The sequence below is a fragment of the Callithrix jacchus genome, chromosome 17 (genome assembly GCF_049354715.1).
Source record: "Callithrix jacchus isolate 240 chromosome 17, calJac240_pri, whole genome shotgun sequence".
In the NCBI taxonomy this organism is placed as follows: Eukaryota; Metazoa; Chordata; class Mammalia; order Primates; family Cebidae; genus Callithrix; species Callithrix jacchus.
This window is the reverse complement of record NC_133518.1, coordinates 66,972,117-66,986,770: the sequence shown is the minus strand read 5'-3', so window position 1 is coordinate 66,986,770 and position 14,654 is coordinate 66,972,117. Positions and strand designations below refer to the sequence as shown.

Here is a 14,654-nt window from a genome sequence, read left to right as displayed (position 1 = left end):
AGTGTTCTCAACTAAAGATCAACTGTAAGAGATTTAGAAATTCATTCAATTCTTTATTAACAAATAAAATAGCCACCATTTATTGAGTATTGCCACATCCAAATGAATTTACAATGTTCAAAGTACCATCCATGTGATGTCCTTTTACAGGCACTTATCACCACAATCATAGGAAGTATCATTATCCCCATTTTGTTTATGAGGACACCGAGGTCCAGAGGGTTTTTGGCTTGTCCTAGAGTCTCAGAAATAAATAGGGACTCCAGAGTTAGAACACGATGGCAGATGGCAGCACATCTACGTAACAGGATTAGGCTGTGACTAGAGATTTCTGTAGTTGATGGTAGTATGAAAAATTGAGAAGTTGACCATACCACTGACCACATGAGTAGACAATGGACAGCCCCAGTGCTATTTCTGAAAGAGCAATAATGGTCGGTCCAGCTGAAATGTCTAGCAGGTCAACCACTGATAGGTCTACACTGGGCTTTCTTAGAAAGCTACTAAAGACAGAGTTTTACAGGAAATTGACAGACACCTTATTGCTGAGTCAACTGAAGGTGTTTTATTGCAAGGCAGGCACAATCACAAAACATAAATCTGAAATACCACAGTTTTCATAAACACAATCACAGAAGCATGCTTGTGCTTTACTCCAAAATGGACAGATCCTCAGGCAGACCTGAGCAACACTGTGGATGAGGTCAGAAGATCTCTAATTCCTGCTTTGTCTTAGAAAATGTTATTCTGAAACCACGCACTTACTATTGACTAGCTTACATTCAGGGTATTTGAAGCCACTTTTGATATTTACAATTTCTTTAGCATTCTAGATGCAGGATCAAAGAGGAATTAAATTTCAACCTACACGGTTTGTGTTTCTTTGTAGTGTAACATATATATCAAATAGTGTGCAAGAGCCCCAGGTAGAATGTATGTTTGATTATGTTTCAACTCTAAGTGATACCACACTGAGATCGCTTCAGTAGCTAAGCAAATGTGACTCAGGCCATTACCTGGATCCAAACTTTAAAAAAAAAGAATGAAATGAAAGGAAATGTATTTTAACCTACAGATCAGTCCTATACAAATCAAACGACACAGCCCCAACCTGGGATTGCAATTCAGGAAATCCCTAGGGATAAAACATGTTCATAAACAAGGCTAATTTCAGCACAGAATAATACTTTTTCAAGAAATTTTTTTTTATAATTCCCAGAATCAAGGAAAGGAAAAAAAAAATACAGGGGAAAAAGAAAAAAGAAATCCAACCAGTCAAGAGCATCCAGCACTATGTGTTAGGCAGGTGACAGCAAAGGAACAATAGTCCAATGAAGAACTACAGCTCAGAGAACATCAGTCTGCAGGGATGCTGGGTGCGAGTCAACTTTAAGTGCCCGTTGGTTCCCGTTTCTGTGTTTCTGTCCTGTGTATCAGCAGCATCTTCCTCACTATGCTTCAGCAGCTCCTGGGACACCTAAGGGGCTGATCCATCCTCTGGCAAAAACTCAGGGCCTAAGTAAAAACACACAGGAAAGAGCCCATCAGGCAAGAGTCCAAATAATCTGATAGCGAAAGGCTGATGGAGTCAAGGGCAGAGGGAAGAGTGGACGATTCCTTACCTCCTCCAGCCTGCCTCCCAACGCTGCTCCTGAAGGGTGGCTTTATGCTTTGGAACAGCCAGTGGCTTGGAATCTTTGAGATCCTGTAGTGAGCTCGTTGTGGTATTCATCACCTTATGGTCCATGGTATCTCTGTTGACAAGAACATAAAATAAACACCTTGGCATCAATGTTCTTTGGAATCTCGAGGAGGAGACACAACGGAGCAACACAGACACATAGAAAGAAGGGAAAGGAGGACGAGGGAATAAAACTCAGAAAGGATACTCTACCTGCCACCTTTCCCTGGAATTCCCCTAGGCAGTCGTATCCTGGACTGGATGGAGGCTTGAGGTGATTTCTAAGACCGCCCAGAGGTCTCAAAGGTCTGAAAGATCAGGAGGCATCATTCCATGGTTACACGAGCACCTGAACTCAAAACTCAGCTCCTTGAGAACCTCAGCCAGCCTCGCCCCAACTCTCCTGAGTGGATGATGTCACTGAAATACTACATAACAGAGAGCAAAACGCAGTTGAAAATCAGCAGGAGATCCTCCTTCCTTTGCCCCAGAGTGGTAGTCAAGGAAAGGCCAGGGGGATGGGGGTAGAGAGGGTTTCAACCACTTGGTCTTCCCTTTAACTGTTTCAAGGTTCAAGTCAGCCCACTCTTAACTTCCCACCAAGTGACAAAAGTTCTAAGAAGATTCTTGCAGTGCCATGGCCCATGCCCTTTAGTTCAATCTAGCATTGCTTGTGGATATCACTCAGATCCTGAAGGAAGTTTTTATTTTAGACAGGCTTCCTGCCTGAAGCAGAAGAACTCCAGACCTGAATACAAGAGACACCTGGTTCCACGTGTGATCCTTCTTTTCCAAAACCTATAGAAAGCCTAGGGCTAACTCTTTGCCCCTGAAAGAACCTGTCTTCCTGGAACACAGGGTAAAAATCACATAGTGAAGAACACAAGCCAGAAATAACACAGGCTGGGAATAACACAGGCTAGAATCCATAGAAATTGGAGCGCTACCAAGAAAGACTTACAGAGAACAAAATTCAAGAGAAACTTAATTCCAACAAACCCAATGGCATACCAAAGAATAGAGGTTGATAGGAGTGGTCTGTCCTGGATACACACAATAAAGCAGGTACACTATCTGTAGAGTTAAAAGCAATAAATAAACTAAGAGTCAGTCTGCTCTTTATTATGACCATGCTCTGGCAATTCTAAACAACATTGGTGAAAGATATTGCTTCTTTTTTTTGAGATGGAGTTTCGCTCTTGTTACCCAGGCTGGAGTGCAATGGCATGATCTTGGCTCACCGCAATCTCCACCTCCTGGGCTGAGGCAATTCTCCTGCTTCCGCCTCCTGAGTAGCTGGGATTACAGGCACACGCCACCATGCCCAGCTAATTTTTTGTATTTTGAGTAGAGATGGGGTTTCACCATGTTGACCGGGATGGTCTCGATCTCTTGACCTCGTGATCCACCCGCCTCGGCCTCCCAAAGAAGATATTGCTTCTTACTCAGGCAGTTTCACCTCCTTGGTCCATGACTGCCAACTACACGTTATCCTGATCCTATCAGAGCCTTTGGTTGTGCTCTTCCCTCTACCTATAATCTCCTTCTCCCAATCCACCCAGCCTACAACCTGCTCACTTTCAGATCCTATTTCAAATGCTCCCTCTTCAATGAAGCATCCCAGGAACCTCTTGGCTTATTGATTACTCCCCTTATCTCCGAGGACCATTTATGTATATATTTTTTATCTATACCTTACATTTTATTTATAATATGAACATTATCTTTCCTATTAACAGACATCAAGAAGCAGTGAAAAGTGTACAGGGTCTGAAATCAGGCCTGGGTTAGAATTCTATCCCTCACAATGAACTGGCTGTGCAATGCTGAGTTAGTTATAAAAGAAAAAAAAAAAACCTCTTTAGTGTATTTCCACATCTGCAAAATGGGAATATCACCTATTAGAGTTGTTGCTTGAAATTAAATAATACACACAAAATATCGAGCCTGAGATAATATACCCTCTACAAGTATTTGTTTCTCTACCCTCTGCTTTAAGGGCAGAATCTTATTTTTTCATCTTTAATTTCCCCTCCCCATTCTCACAGGACTTATCAAAATAAGCCCCAAAATGTGGCGGAGCCTTTTGTATGGGATTCCTACCACATAGGATTGCGTGGAGAATGAAATAACTGTGTTCAGTGTTAACATCAGAACCTAGTACATGGTATGAGTTGTATAAACATATGTTAAATAAAATGACCTTGTGAGCTAATGTGGGATTCCCTGCCTCCATAGAGTACTCCAAACATAAATTATCAATATCAGGGAGAAAACAGATGTGGCACAGCATTTAGAAACTAAGAGAGAGACCCTCTTCCGTTTTAGGTAGCATGTATTGAGAACTCACAATGTGCCATATACAGCACAAATAACTTTATAAATTGTGTTGCGTTTAATTCTCACTTGAACCCTGTGATATGCTGTCTTCACTATCCTTATTTCACAGATGGAGCAACAAAGGCACAGAGATGTTAAGTAACCTACCTATGGATCCACAACTAATAAAGTGCAGAGCTAGGTGTGGAGACTAGGTTTCTTTCTAACACTTATTTTAAGTTCAGGCATACGTGTGCAGGATGTGCAGGTTTGTTAAACAGGTAAAAGTGTGCCACTGTGGTTTGATGCACAGACCATTTCATCACCAAGGGATTAAGCCCAGCCTCTGATAGCTGTTCTTACTGATGTTCTCCCTCCTTCCACCCTCCATTCTCCAACAGGCCCCAGTGTATGTTTCCTGGCCCCATGTGTCCATGTGTTCTCATCTTTCGGCTCCCACTTCTAAGTGAAAATACAGGGTGTTTGGTTTTCTGTTCCTATGTTAGTTTGCTGAGGATAACAGTTTCCAAATCCATTCATGCCCCCATGAAGAACATGATCTTTTTATGGCTGCATAGTGTTCCATGCTGCATATGTGCCAAATTTTCTTTAGTCTATCATTCATGGCATTTAGGTTGATTCCATGTCTGTGCTATTGTGGATAGTGCAGCAGAAAATATGCACGCACATGTATCTTTATAATACAACAATTTATATTACTTTGGGTATATACTGAGTCATGAGATTGCTGGGTTGAAAGATATTCTGCTTTGAGGTCTTTCAGGAATCGCCACACTGTCTTCCATAGTGATTGAACTAATTTACACTTCTACCAACAGTGTAAAAGCATTTCCTTTTTCTCCACAACATTGCCAGCATGCGTTGTTTTTTGACTTTTTACAAGGTTGGTGCAAAACTAATTGTGGCTTTTGCCATTAATTTCCATGACAGAGCTGCAATTACTTTTGCACCAACCTAATAATAATAGCCATTCTGATTGGTATGAGATGGTATCTCATTGTGGTTTTGAATTACATTTCTCTAATGATCAGTGATATTGAGGTTTTTTTTTCATATGTTAGTTGGCCACATGTCTTCTTTTGAGAAATGTCTCTTCTTGTCCTTTGCCTACTTTATAATGGGTTGTTTTCTTCTTGTAAACTTGTTGAAGTTCCTTATAAATGCTGGATATTAGATGTTTGCCAGATGGATATGATGCAAAATTTGTCTCCCATTCTGTAGGTTGTCTGCTTAATTTATTGATGGTTTATTTTGCTGTGCTGAAGCTCTTTAGTTTAATTAGAGTCTGTATTTGCTTTTGTTGCAATTGCTTTTAGTACCTTCATCATGAAATCTTTGCCTATGCCTATGCCCTGAATTGCACTGCCAAGGTTTTCTTCTAGGGTTTTCATAGTTGTAGGTTTTACATTTAACTCTTTAATTCATCTTGAGTTGATTTTTGTATATGGCGTAAGGAAGGGATTCAATTTCAATTTTCTGCATATGGCTAGCCAGTTCTCCCAGCACTGTTTATTAAATAGGAAATTCTTTCCCCATTGCTTGTTTTCATCAGGTTTGTCAAAGATCAGATGGTTGTAGGAATGTGGTCTTATTTCTGGGTTCTCTATTCTGTTTCATTGGTCTATGTGTCTGTTCTTGTATCAGAACAAGGCTGTTTTGGTTACCGAGCCCTATAATATAGTTTGAAGTTGGGTAATGTGATGCCTTCAGCTTTGTTCTTTTTGCTTAGTATTCCCTTGACCATTTAGGCTCTTTTTGGTTCTGTATAAATTTCAAAATACTTTTTTCTAATTTTGTGAAGAATGTCAGTGGTAAGTTAATGGGAATAGCACTGAATCTATTAAGTGCTTTGGGCAGTATGGCCATTTTCACAATATTATTTCTTTTTCTCTGTGAATATGGAATGAATGATTTTCCATTTGTTCTGTCTTCTCTGATTTCTTTGAGAAGTGGTTCGTAGTTCTCCTTGAAGAGGTCCTTCACTTCCCTTGTTAGCTATATTCCTGGGAATTTTATTCTTGTTGTGACAGTTGTAAATGGAAGTGTTCTTGTGATTTGGCTCTTGGTTTGTCTGCTGTTGGTGTATAGGAATGCTGGTGACTTTTGCACATTAACTTTGTATCCTGAGAGTTTGTGGAAATTGCTTGTCAGCTTAAGAAGCTCTTGGGCTGAGAAGATGGGTTTTCCAGATACAGGATCATGTCATCTGCAAACAAAGATAGTCTGACTTCCTCTCTTCCTATTTGAATACCCTTTATTTCTTTCTCTTGCCTGATTTCCCTGGCCAGAACTTGCAATACTATCTTGAACAGGAGCGGCGATATACGGCCATCTTGTCTTCTGCTGGTTTTCAGGGGGAATGCTTTCAGCTGTTGCCCATTCAGTACGATATTGGCTGTGGGTTTGTCATATATGGTTATTATTTTGAGGTATGTTCCTTCAATACCTAGTTTATTAAGAGTTTTTAAAATGAAGGAATGTTAATTTTCATCAAAGGCCTTTTATGCATCTATTCAGATAATCATGTGGCTTTTGTCTATAGCCCTGTTTATGTGATGAATCATATTTATTGATTTGCATATGTTGAACTACCTTGCAACCCAGGGATGAAGCTTCCTTGATTGTGGTGGATAAGCTTTTTGATGTGCTGCCGGATTCAGCTTGCCAGTATTTTGTTGACAGTTTTCACATCAATAGTCATTAAGGATACTAGCCTAAAGTTTTCTATTTTTTTGTTGTATCTCTGCCAGGTTTTGGTATCAGGATGATGCTGGCCTCATAGAATGAGTTAGAGAAGAGTTCCTCCTTTTCAGATTTTTGGAAAAGTTTCAGTAGGAATGGTATCAGCTCTTCTTTGTACCTCTGGTAGAATTCAGCTGTGACTCCATCTGGTCCTAGGCTTTTTTCAGTCTGTAGGCTATTTGTTACTGCCTCAATTTTCAAAACTCATTATTGGTCTATTCAGGGATACAATTCCTTTCTGGTTCAGGACTGAGAGGGTGTGTATGTCCTGGAATTTATCCATTTCTTCTAGATTTTCTAGTTTATGTGCATTGAGATGTTTATAGTATTTTTTTAACGGTTTGTTTGTATTTCTGTGAGGTTAGTGGGGATATTCCCCTTACCATTTCTGTTTATTTGATTTTTCTTTCTTTTCTTCTTTATTAGTCTAGCTAGTGGGTTATCTATTTTATTAATTTTTTTTTTAAAACCCAGCTCCTGGTTTTGTTGATTCTTTGAAGTGTTTTTCCTATCTCTATATCCTTCAGTTCAGCTCTGTTCTTGGTTATTTCTTGTCTTTTTGTATCTTTGTGGTTTGTTTGCTCTTGGTTCTCTAGTTGTTTTAAGTGATTTTTGGCTGTTAACTTGAGATCTTTCTAGCTTTTGCATGTGGGCATTTAGTGCTATAAATATCTCTCCAAACTCTGCCTTGGCTGCATCCAGAGATTCTGGTATATTGTATCTTCGTTCTTATTAGTTTCAAAGAACTTCTTGAATTCTGCGGTAATTTCATTATTTACCAAGGAGTCATTCAGAAGCAGGTTGTTCAATTTCCACATAGTTGTGTGGTTTTGAGTGAAGTTCTTAATCTTGGGTTCTAATTTAATTCCCCTGTGGTCTGAGAGAAGGGTTGTTATGATTTCAGTTCTTTTACATTTGCTGAGGAGAGTTTCACTTCCAATTATGTGGTCAATTTTAGAGTAAGTGATGAGAAGAATATACATTCTGTTGTTTTGGGGTGAAGATTCTGTAGATATCTATCAGGTCAACTTAATGCAGCGCTGAGTTCAGGTCCTGAATATCTTAGTTAATTTTCTCTCTCTATGATCTGTCCAATGTTGTTAGTGTGGTGTTAAAGTCTCCCACTACTACTGTGTGAGAGTCTAAGTCTCTTTGAAGGTCTCTAAGAACTTACTTTGTGAATCTGAGTGTTCCTGTGTTGGTTACATATATATTTAGGATGGTTAGCTCTTCTTGTTGAATTGAACCCTTTACCATTACATAATGCCCTTCTTTGTCTTTTTTGATCTTTGGCAGTTTAAAGTCCATTTTGCCAGAAACTAGGATTACAACCCTTGCTTTTTTCTGTTTTGCATTTGCTTGGTAAATTTTCCTCCATCCCTTTATTTTGAGCCTATGTGTGTCTTTGTATGTGAGATGGGTCTCTTGAAGACTGCGTACTGATGGGTCTTGGTTCTTTATTCAGATTGCCATTTTGTGTCTTTTAACTGGAGCATTTAGCTCATTTACATTTAAGGTTAGTAGTATTGTTATATGTGGACTTGATCCCGTCATCATGATGCTAGCCAGTTATTTTGTAGACTTGTTTACATGGTTGGGGTTGGAAACAAGGTTTTTGAGTTATACTTTGATCATTCACTATAGTTCCATTGCAGAGCTTCATGCCATGATGAAAATGTTCTGTGATGTCTAATACAGAAGTCACTAGCCCCTGGTAGCTTTGAGTTCCTGAAATGAAGCTACTATAATTAAGAAACTAAATTTCAAATTTTACTTAATCTTAATTGAGCTTAAATAGCCACATGTACAGGTACGGTAAATTTGCACTACCATATTAGATAGTCAAAGTTTACTATATTTTAGATATCATTTCATATAGGTTCCAATTCTTGCTGTTAGAGATGATATATGATTCACCTTATACATGAAGTCAAGTCAGAATCATTGAGTGAAGAAGAAGAGAGCATAAGGCTTTTAGGCAAAATATACTTGAGTTTGAAATTAAGGTCCTATTTTTCACCAGCTGTGCCCATAGCACAATAGTTAATTTAACTTTTCTGAACATCCAATCTCTTTTCTGTTATGGAGGAATAATAATATAATTTCTAGGATCAATGTAATCATCAGGTAATATAGCACATGACATAGGGTACTTATGCAGATGCCTGGTATAATTTAAGTCAAAGTTGTATACACATAACTTATGTGAATTCTTCTCTCAATGCTTGATCATCGTGCAGAAGGGTGGGAGAGAAACGAATAACATAGATAGAAGGAGAACATTTTCTACCTGTACTTCACTCAGTATGCATATGTATATCACACAGTGAGCATGAGCAGAGACATTAATCTATTTTTTCATTCCAACAAGCTCTCACAGTCTTAGTGTTTAATTCTAGTGTTTATTTGTGATTTCTCCTAATTCCCTGACTTTAGAACCCAATTAACCCCCATCCTCTAGCCAAATAAGGGTCCTTAATATTATTTCCCCTGAACAAAGTTCCTAGTGTTATGATTATTTTTATAACTGAGTAGCAACCTTCCTTATCTCAGCCAGCTCTTCTATGCATTTTCATCCTCCTAGTGCACTCACTAGTACACATTCTTCCTCTTTCTGCCCTCTGTGTGTGTGTGTGTGTGTGTCTTAAAGAGAACACGGATCCTTGTTTGCTTTCTTTTCATCAGCAATTGCCCAAGTAATAATTCTTCCCTGACAGCAGCAACTGGTTCTAGTAAGAGCAAGTGATTCAACCTTGCAGGTTCTCTAGATTTCCAGCATCTGTTTTCTTGTATCCTCGCTGAGAGACACTAGCCTACCATCCAATGCCCTATATTAAGATGGCTGAGTTTACCCCCTGGAGGGGCTATCAGCCAATTTCTTAAGTCTCTTTGTCCCCCTACTCACCAGCTATGGTAGCATAGCTGCTTCCCACATTTTACTACCACTGTGAACCTCTGTATCCATTTGTGCCTCTTCAGCCATTCAATGCCTGGCTACAATTCTTTATATTAACGTCCTCTATTAAAGTACTTGGTTTAGCTTTTCTCTCCTGACTAGACCCACCCTAATATACCTTTCTATGTTACTGAGTACATAAAAATTCATGTGAGCATTGTAATACTGCCCAACACATTTTTGCAGATAAAAACTATCAATAAATTATTAATGTATCCTGACATTTCTGTTTTAGATATTCTGTGCTTCATATCTAAATAGAATATAGGGGAAAAAAAGAGAGCACATCAGATGATATCTGCATTATTCCATTCTCACACTGCTATGAAGAAATACCCAAGACTGGGTAATTTATTAAAAAAAGAGGTTTAATTGACCCACAGTTCCACATGGCTGGGGAGGCCTCAGGAAACTTACAGTCATGGCAGAAGGAGAAACAAATATGTCATTCTTCACATGGCAACAGGAGAGAGAAGTGCGGAGCAAAGAGGGAAAACCCCTTAAAAAACCATCATATCTCGTGAGAACTCACTCATTATAAAGAGAACAGCATGGAGATAACTTTCCTGATGATTCAATTACCTCTCAATGGGTCTCTTGCATGGCATATGGGGATTATGAGAACTACAATTCAAGATGAGATTTGGGTGGGGACACAGCCAAATTATATCATTCTGCCCCTGTCCACTCTGATATCATGTCCTCACATTACAAAACACAATTATACCTTTCCAACAGTCCTCTGAAGTCTTAGTTCATTCCAGCATTAACCCAAAAGTTTGAATACAAAATCTCATCTGATACAAGGCAAGTCCCTTCTGCCTAGGAGCCTGTAAAATTGAAATCATGTAAGTTACTTCCTAGATAAAATGGGGGTACAGGCACTGGGTAAATACTCCCATTCCAAATAAAAGGTATTGGCCAAAACAAAGAGGCCAGGCCCCACACAAGTCCAGAATCCAGTAGGGTAGTCATTAAACCATAATGTTCCAAAATGATCTCCTTTGACTCCATGTCTCACATCCAGGAACAATGTCAGAGGCTCCCACAGCCTTGGGCTGGTCCACCTTTGTTGCTTTGCAGGGTATATCCCCCTCCCAACTGCTTTCATTGGCTGGCATTGAGTTTCTGTGACTTTTCCAGGTACACAGCATGAGCTGTTTGTGGATCTATTGTTCTGGGGTCTAGAAGACAGTGGCCCTCCTCTCACATCTCCATTAGGCAGTGCCCCAGTGGGGACTCTGTGTAAGGGCTCCAACCTACATTTCCCTTCTGCACTGCCCTAGCAGAGGATCTCCATGAGGGCACTGCACCTGCAGCACACCTCTGCCTGGACATCCAGGCCTTTCCATACATCCTCTGAAATCTAGGCAGAGGTTCCCAAACCTCAATTTTTGTCTTCTGTGCAGCTACAGGCCGAACACCACATGGAAGCTGCCAAGGCTTCGGGCTTGCACCTTCTGAAGCAACAGCCTGAACTGCACCTTGGCCCCTTTTAGCCACTGCTGGAGCGTCTGGGACTCAGGGCAGCAAGTTGCTATGCTGCACACAGCAGGGGGCCCTGGACCTGGCCTACTAACCCATTTTTGCCTCCTAGGCCTCTGGGCCTGTCATGGAAGGGGCTGCTATAAAGAGTTCTCACATGTCTTGGAGACATTCTTCCCATTGTCTTGGGGATTTGGTTCCTTGTTACTTATGCAAATTTCTACAGCCAGCTTGACTTTCTCTCAAGAACATAGTTTTTTTTTTCTATTGCATTATCAGGCTGCAAATTTTTCAAACTTTTATGCTCTGTTTCCCTCTAAATGTACATTCCAATTTCAAATCATCTCTCTCAAGTTAAAAGTTCCATAGATCTCTGGGGCAGGGGCAAAATGCCACCAGTCTCTTTGCTAAAGCATAGCAAGAGTAACCTTTGTTCTAGTTCCTAAGGAGTTCTTCATCTCCATCTAAGACCACCTCAGCCTAGACTTAATTGTCCATATCACTATCAGGATTTTGGTCAAAGCCATTCAACAAGTCTCTAGGAAGCTCCAAACTTTTCCACATCTTCCTGTCTTCCTCTGAGTCCTCCAAACTGTTCCAACCTCTGCCTGTTACCCAATTACAAAGTTGCTTTCACATTTTTGGGTATCTTTATAGCAACATCCACTCTCTGTAGTACCAATTTACTGCATTAGTCTGTTCTCACACTGCTATAAAGAAATACACAAGACTGGCTAGTTTATAAAGAAAAGGAATTCAATTGACTCAAATTTGCACATGGCTGAAGAGGCCTCGGAAAACTTAAAATGATGCCAGAAGGGGAAGCAAACACGTTTTCCTTCACATGGCAGCAAGAGACAGAAATGCTAAGCAAAAGGAGGAAACCCCCTTACAAAACCATCAGATCTCAACAGAACTCACTCATTATCAGAAGAACAGCACAAGGGTAACTGCCCCCAAGATTCAATTATTTCCCACTGGGTCCCTCTCACAACATGTGGGGATTATGGGGACTGAAATTCAAGATGAGATTTGGGTGGAGAAATAGCAACCATATCAGTTTGATTTTAGATATCACATAATAATTAACCCTGAGATGCAGTCTCAGAAAGCTCATTCCTGGGCATATCTTCCAGGGCAGCTAAAAGTTACATAAAACACATAGGCATTTCCATTAACAAAGACTGACACACAGGAGTCCTTTTAGGAAGCATTTGCTAAAGCCTAGGCTACAGGCCTTCTGAAGCACTGTATCAGTAACTAACCAGTGTCAGATGAACAAGAGCCCTCTGCAGTGTTTCTTCCCTTGACAGTGTTAACTTTCCATCTACCAGCTCCTTAGAGAAGATCCATACATACAATGGAATTCAAGAAAAGACTGTATTATATCAGATCTATTTTACAGGTATTACTAATCATGAACACCCCCATGCCCACTGCCCCAGTGCTGTCAGTCTTATCCTTTAACAACACAGGAGACCTAGTATAAAACCTCCAGTGCTTGTTGGCCACCATCCAACTCTTTGAGCTAAGTGACTTGAAGGAAGGACTTGTTGACCCATTGCGTCTCCAATAACACTCAGCTCTCATTCTTCTGAAATGTTTCCTGTGATGTGTCAGGACTTCATGCCACAGATAAAGTAACTGCTTCCCAGTCCACAGTGTGGCTACCCTACTCACTACTCCAAATAGGGTTTGCAGCTGAGACATGTCTAGTGAATCGCAGGGAATCCTAACTTAGGACAATCATCACAACCTGAATCCTCGTACCCCAAGTTGCACCTCATTTTCAGTCTGATTCAGCTGGTCACCCAGACCTTTTTCCCTATGCCACTTGAGGCATACTCTTTTGAGGAACTTGTATAAGGAAGCCTATCATAGTGGCTTGAATGTCATCCCACCATTACTTTTGGATTTTTAGAGACACTGGCTTTCTAATATTCAAAATCCCTGTCTCCTTTCAAAATCGTTTGTTTTAACCAATATCTGCAAAAGTAGCAGAGAATGTTGGTTTCTTATTGTATCCTTCAGGTCTCACCAAGATCAGCCTTAAACTGCCATTAACTGCATATCCTTGCATGATGTTTGTTTTGTATTGTTTTTCAAGAAACTACACTGTCTGAGCACGGTGGTCTATGGAGATCAGATTATTAACTCACCATAAGGCGAGTCCTCAACCAGTGACTGATGGGAGTCTAGGGCAAATGTTCTCAATTATTTCCCAGAACTTTTCCATAGGCTTTAGATCCAGCTGTGCATACTTATAGCTGGCTCAATATCATACCCTTTGTTTGCTGCCTTCCTTTCCCTGTCATTCTTTCCCTCTCTTCTTACTGGCATTTCCTATGCCTCCCAAATAAACTATCTGTCCTCAAGTCCTTGTCTCAGGGTCACTTCTGGGAGACTAAAACTAAACTAATAGAAAACTACCTTTTTCTAATTCTAGTCACTTCAGTCGTTTCAGAAATGCCTTAAATTTATGTACATATAGATATATGTATACATAAATATGTATTTCCAGGCTATGTCAATTGAATTTATAAATAACTATATACATCCAGCTGACATTTAAGTTTTCATATATTTTGTTTCATGCTGTTTCTGTCTTTCCTGTAAGTTGATAAGATGCTCAAAGGCCAGGAGTGCATCACCTCCTTCTTCTATAATTTTTCACAATGCCTGGTGTGATGCTCTGCAGAGTGAATATTCATTTAATCATGGCTGAAGGATAAAGGGTCATGAAGGTCAGGTCTGTCTGTCCTGCAGGCTTGTCAAGGGTGAGAAATCTCCTGAGAGAATAAAATTGTGATGCTGTTTCCAACACTTTGAAGGATGAACCTGGAAGCCTAAAATGGGAGCTGGCACTGAGACAGAGCACAATGTCAGAACATGAGTCCATGGCACATGGTATGCCCTTAGGACATGAAATGCTGTGTAATCAGATACGTTCGCTTGGCCCATGTCTGAATGAGAGTCCCATTTGGGGTGAACTGAGCTATATGGCCTAGACAGACCAATTTGAGGCCCATTTCTGGGAGATCTTTCCTGAAAACCCTGGGACTTTGCTACAAATCAGTAGCGATCTGATTTACGAAGCAGCTCAAAGCATATTACAGAACAGGGTGCTAATAGGTGAGGGTCGAATACAGATAAAGAAGAGGCCCTACTTTGACCCATCTTTTTTTTTTTTTTTTTTTTTTTTTTGAGATCAAGTCTTGCTCTATCACCCAGGCTGGGCTGGTATGCAGTGCTGCAATCTTGGCTAACTGCAACCGCCCCCTCCTGGGTTCAAGCAATTCTCCTGCCTCAGCCTCCTGAGTAGCTGGGACTATAAGAGCCTGCCACCAAGCCCGGCTAACTTTTGTATTTTTAGTAGAGATGGGGTTTCACCATATTGGCCAGGCTGGTCTCGAACTCCTGACTTTGTGATACACCCACCTCAGCCTCCCA

The 14,654-nt window shown here is 40.3% G+C and overlaps 1 protein-coding gene across 9 annotated transcripts in view; it reads right to left on the bottom strand.

Moving 5' to 3' along the window:
- Positions 1-542: 542 nt before the first annotated feature.
- The window catches only part of LOC108588872 (uncharacterized), a 192,335-nt gene continuing 178,223 nt past the window's right edge, over positions 543-14,654 (bottom strand). For 3 of the 9 annotated variants that reach the window (XM_078354474.1, XM_078354479.1, XM_078354476.1), the window contains 3 exons: positions 1,895-2,109; positions 1,623-1,754; positions 543-1,515 (listed from right to left, as the gene is read on the bottom strand). Coding sequence is in view for 4 of the 9 variants with exons in the window: in XM_078354476.1 (XP_078210602.1) it covers positions 2,044-2,109 (66 nt within the window). In the remaining 5 variants the exon portion in view is untranslated. Of the gene's footprint in view, positions 1,516-1,622; positions 1,755-1,894; positions 2,110-14,654 lie in introns of those variants that run through there. The other 6 variants (XM_078354472.1, XM_078354478.1, XM_078354481.1 and 3 more) reach the window with 3 other exon arrangements.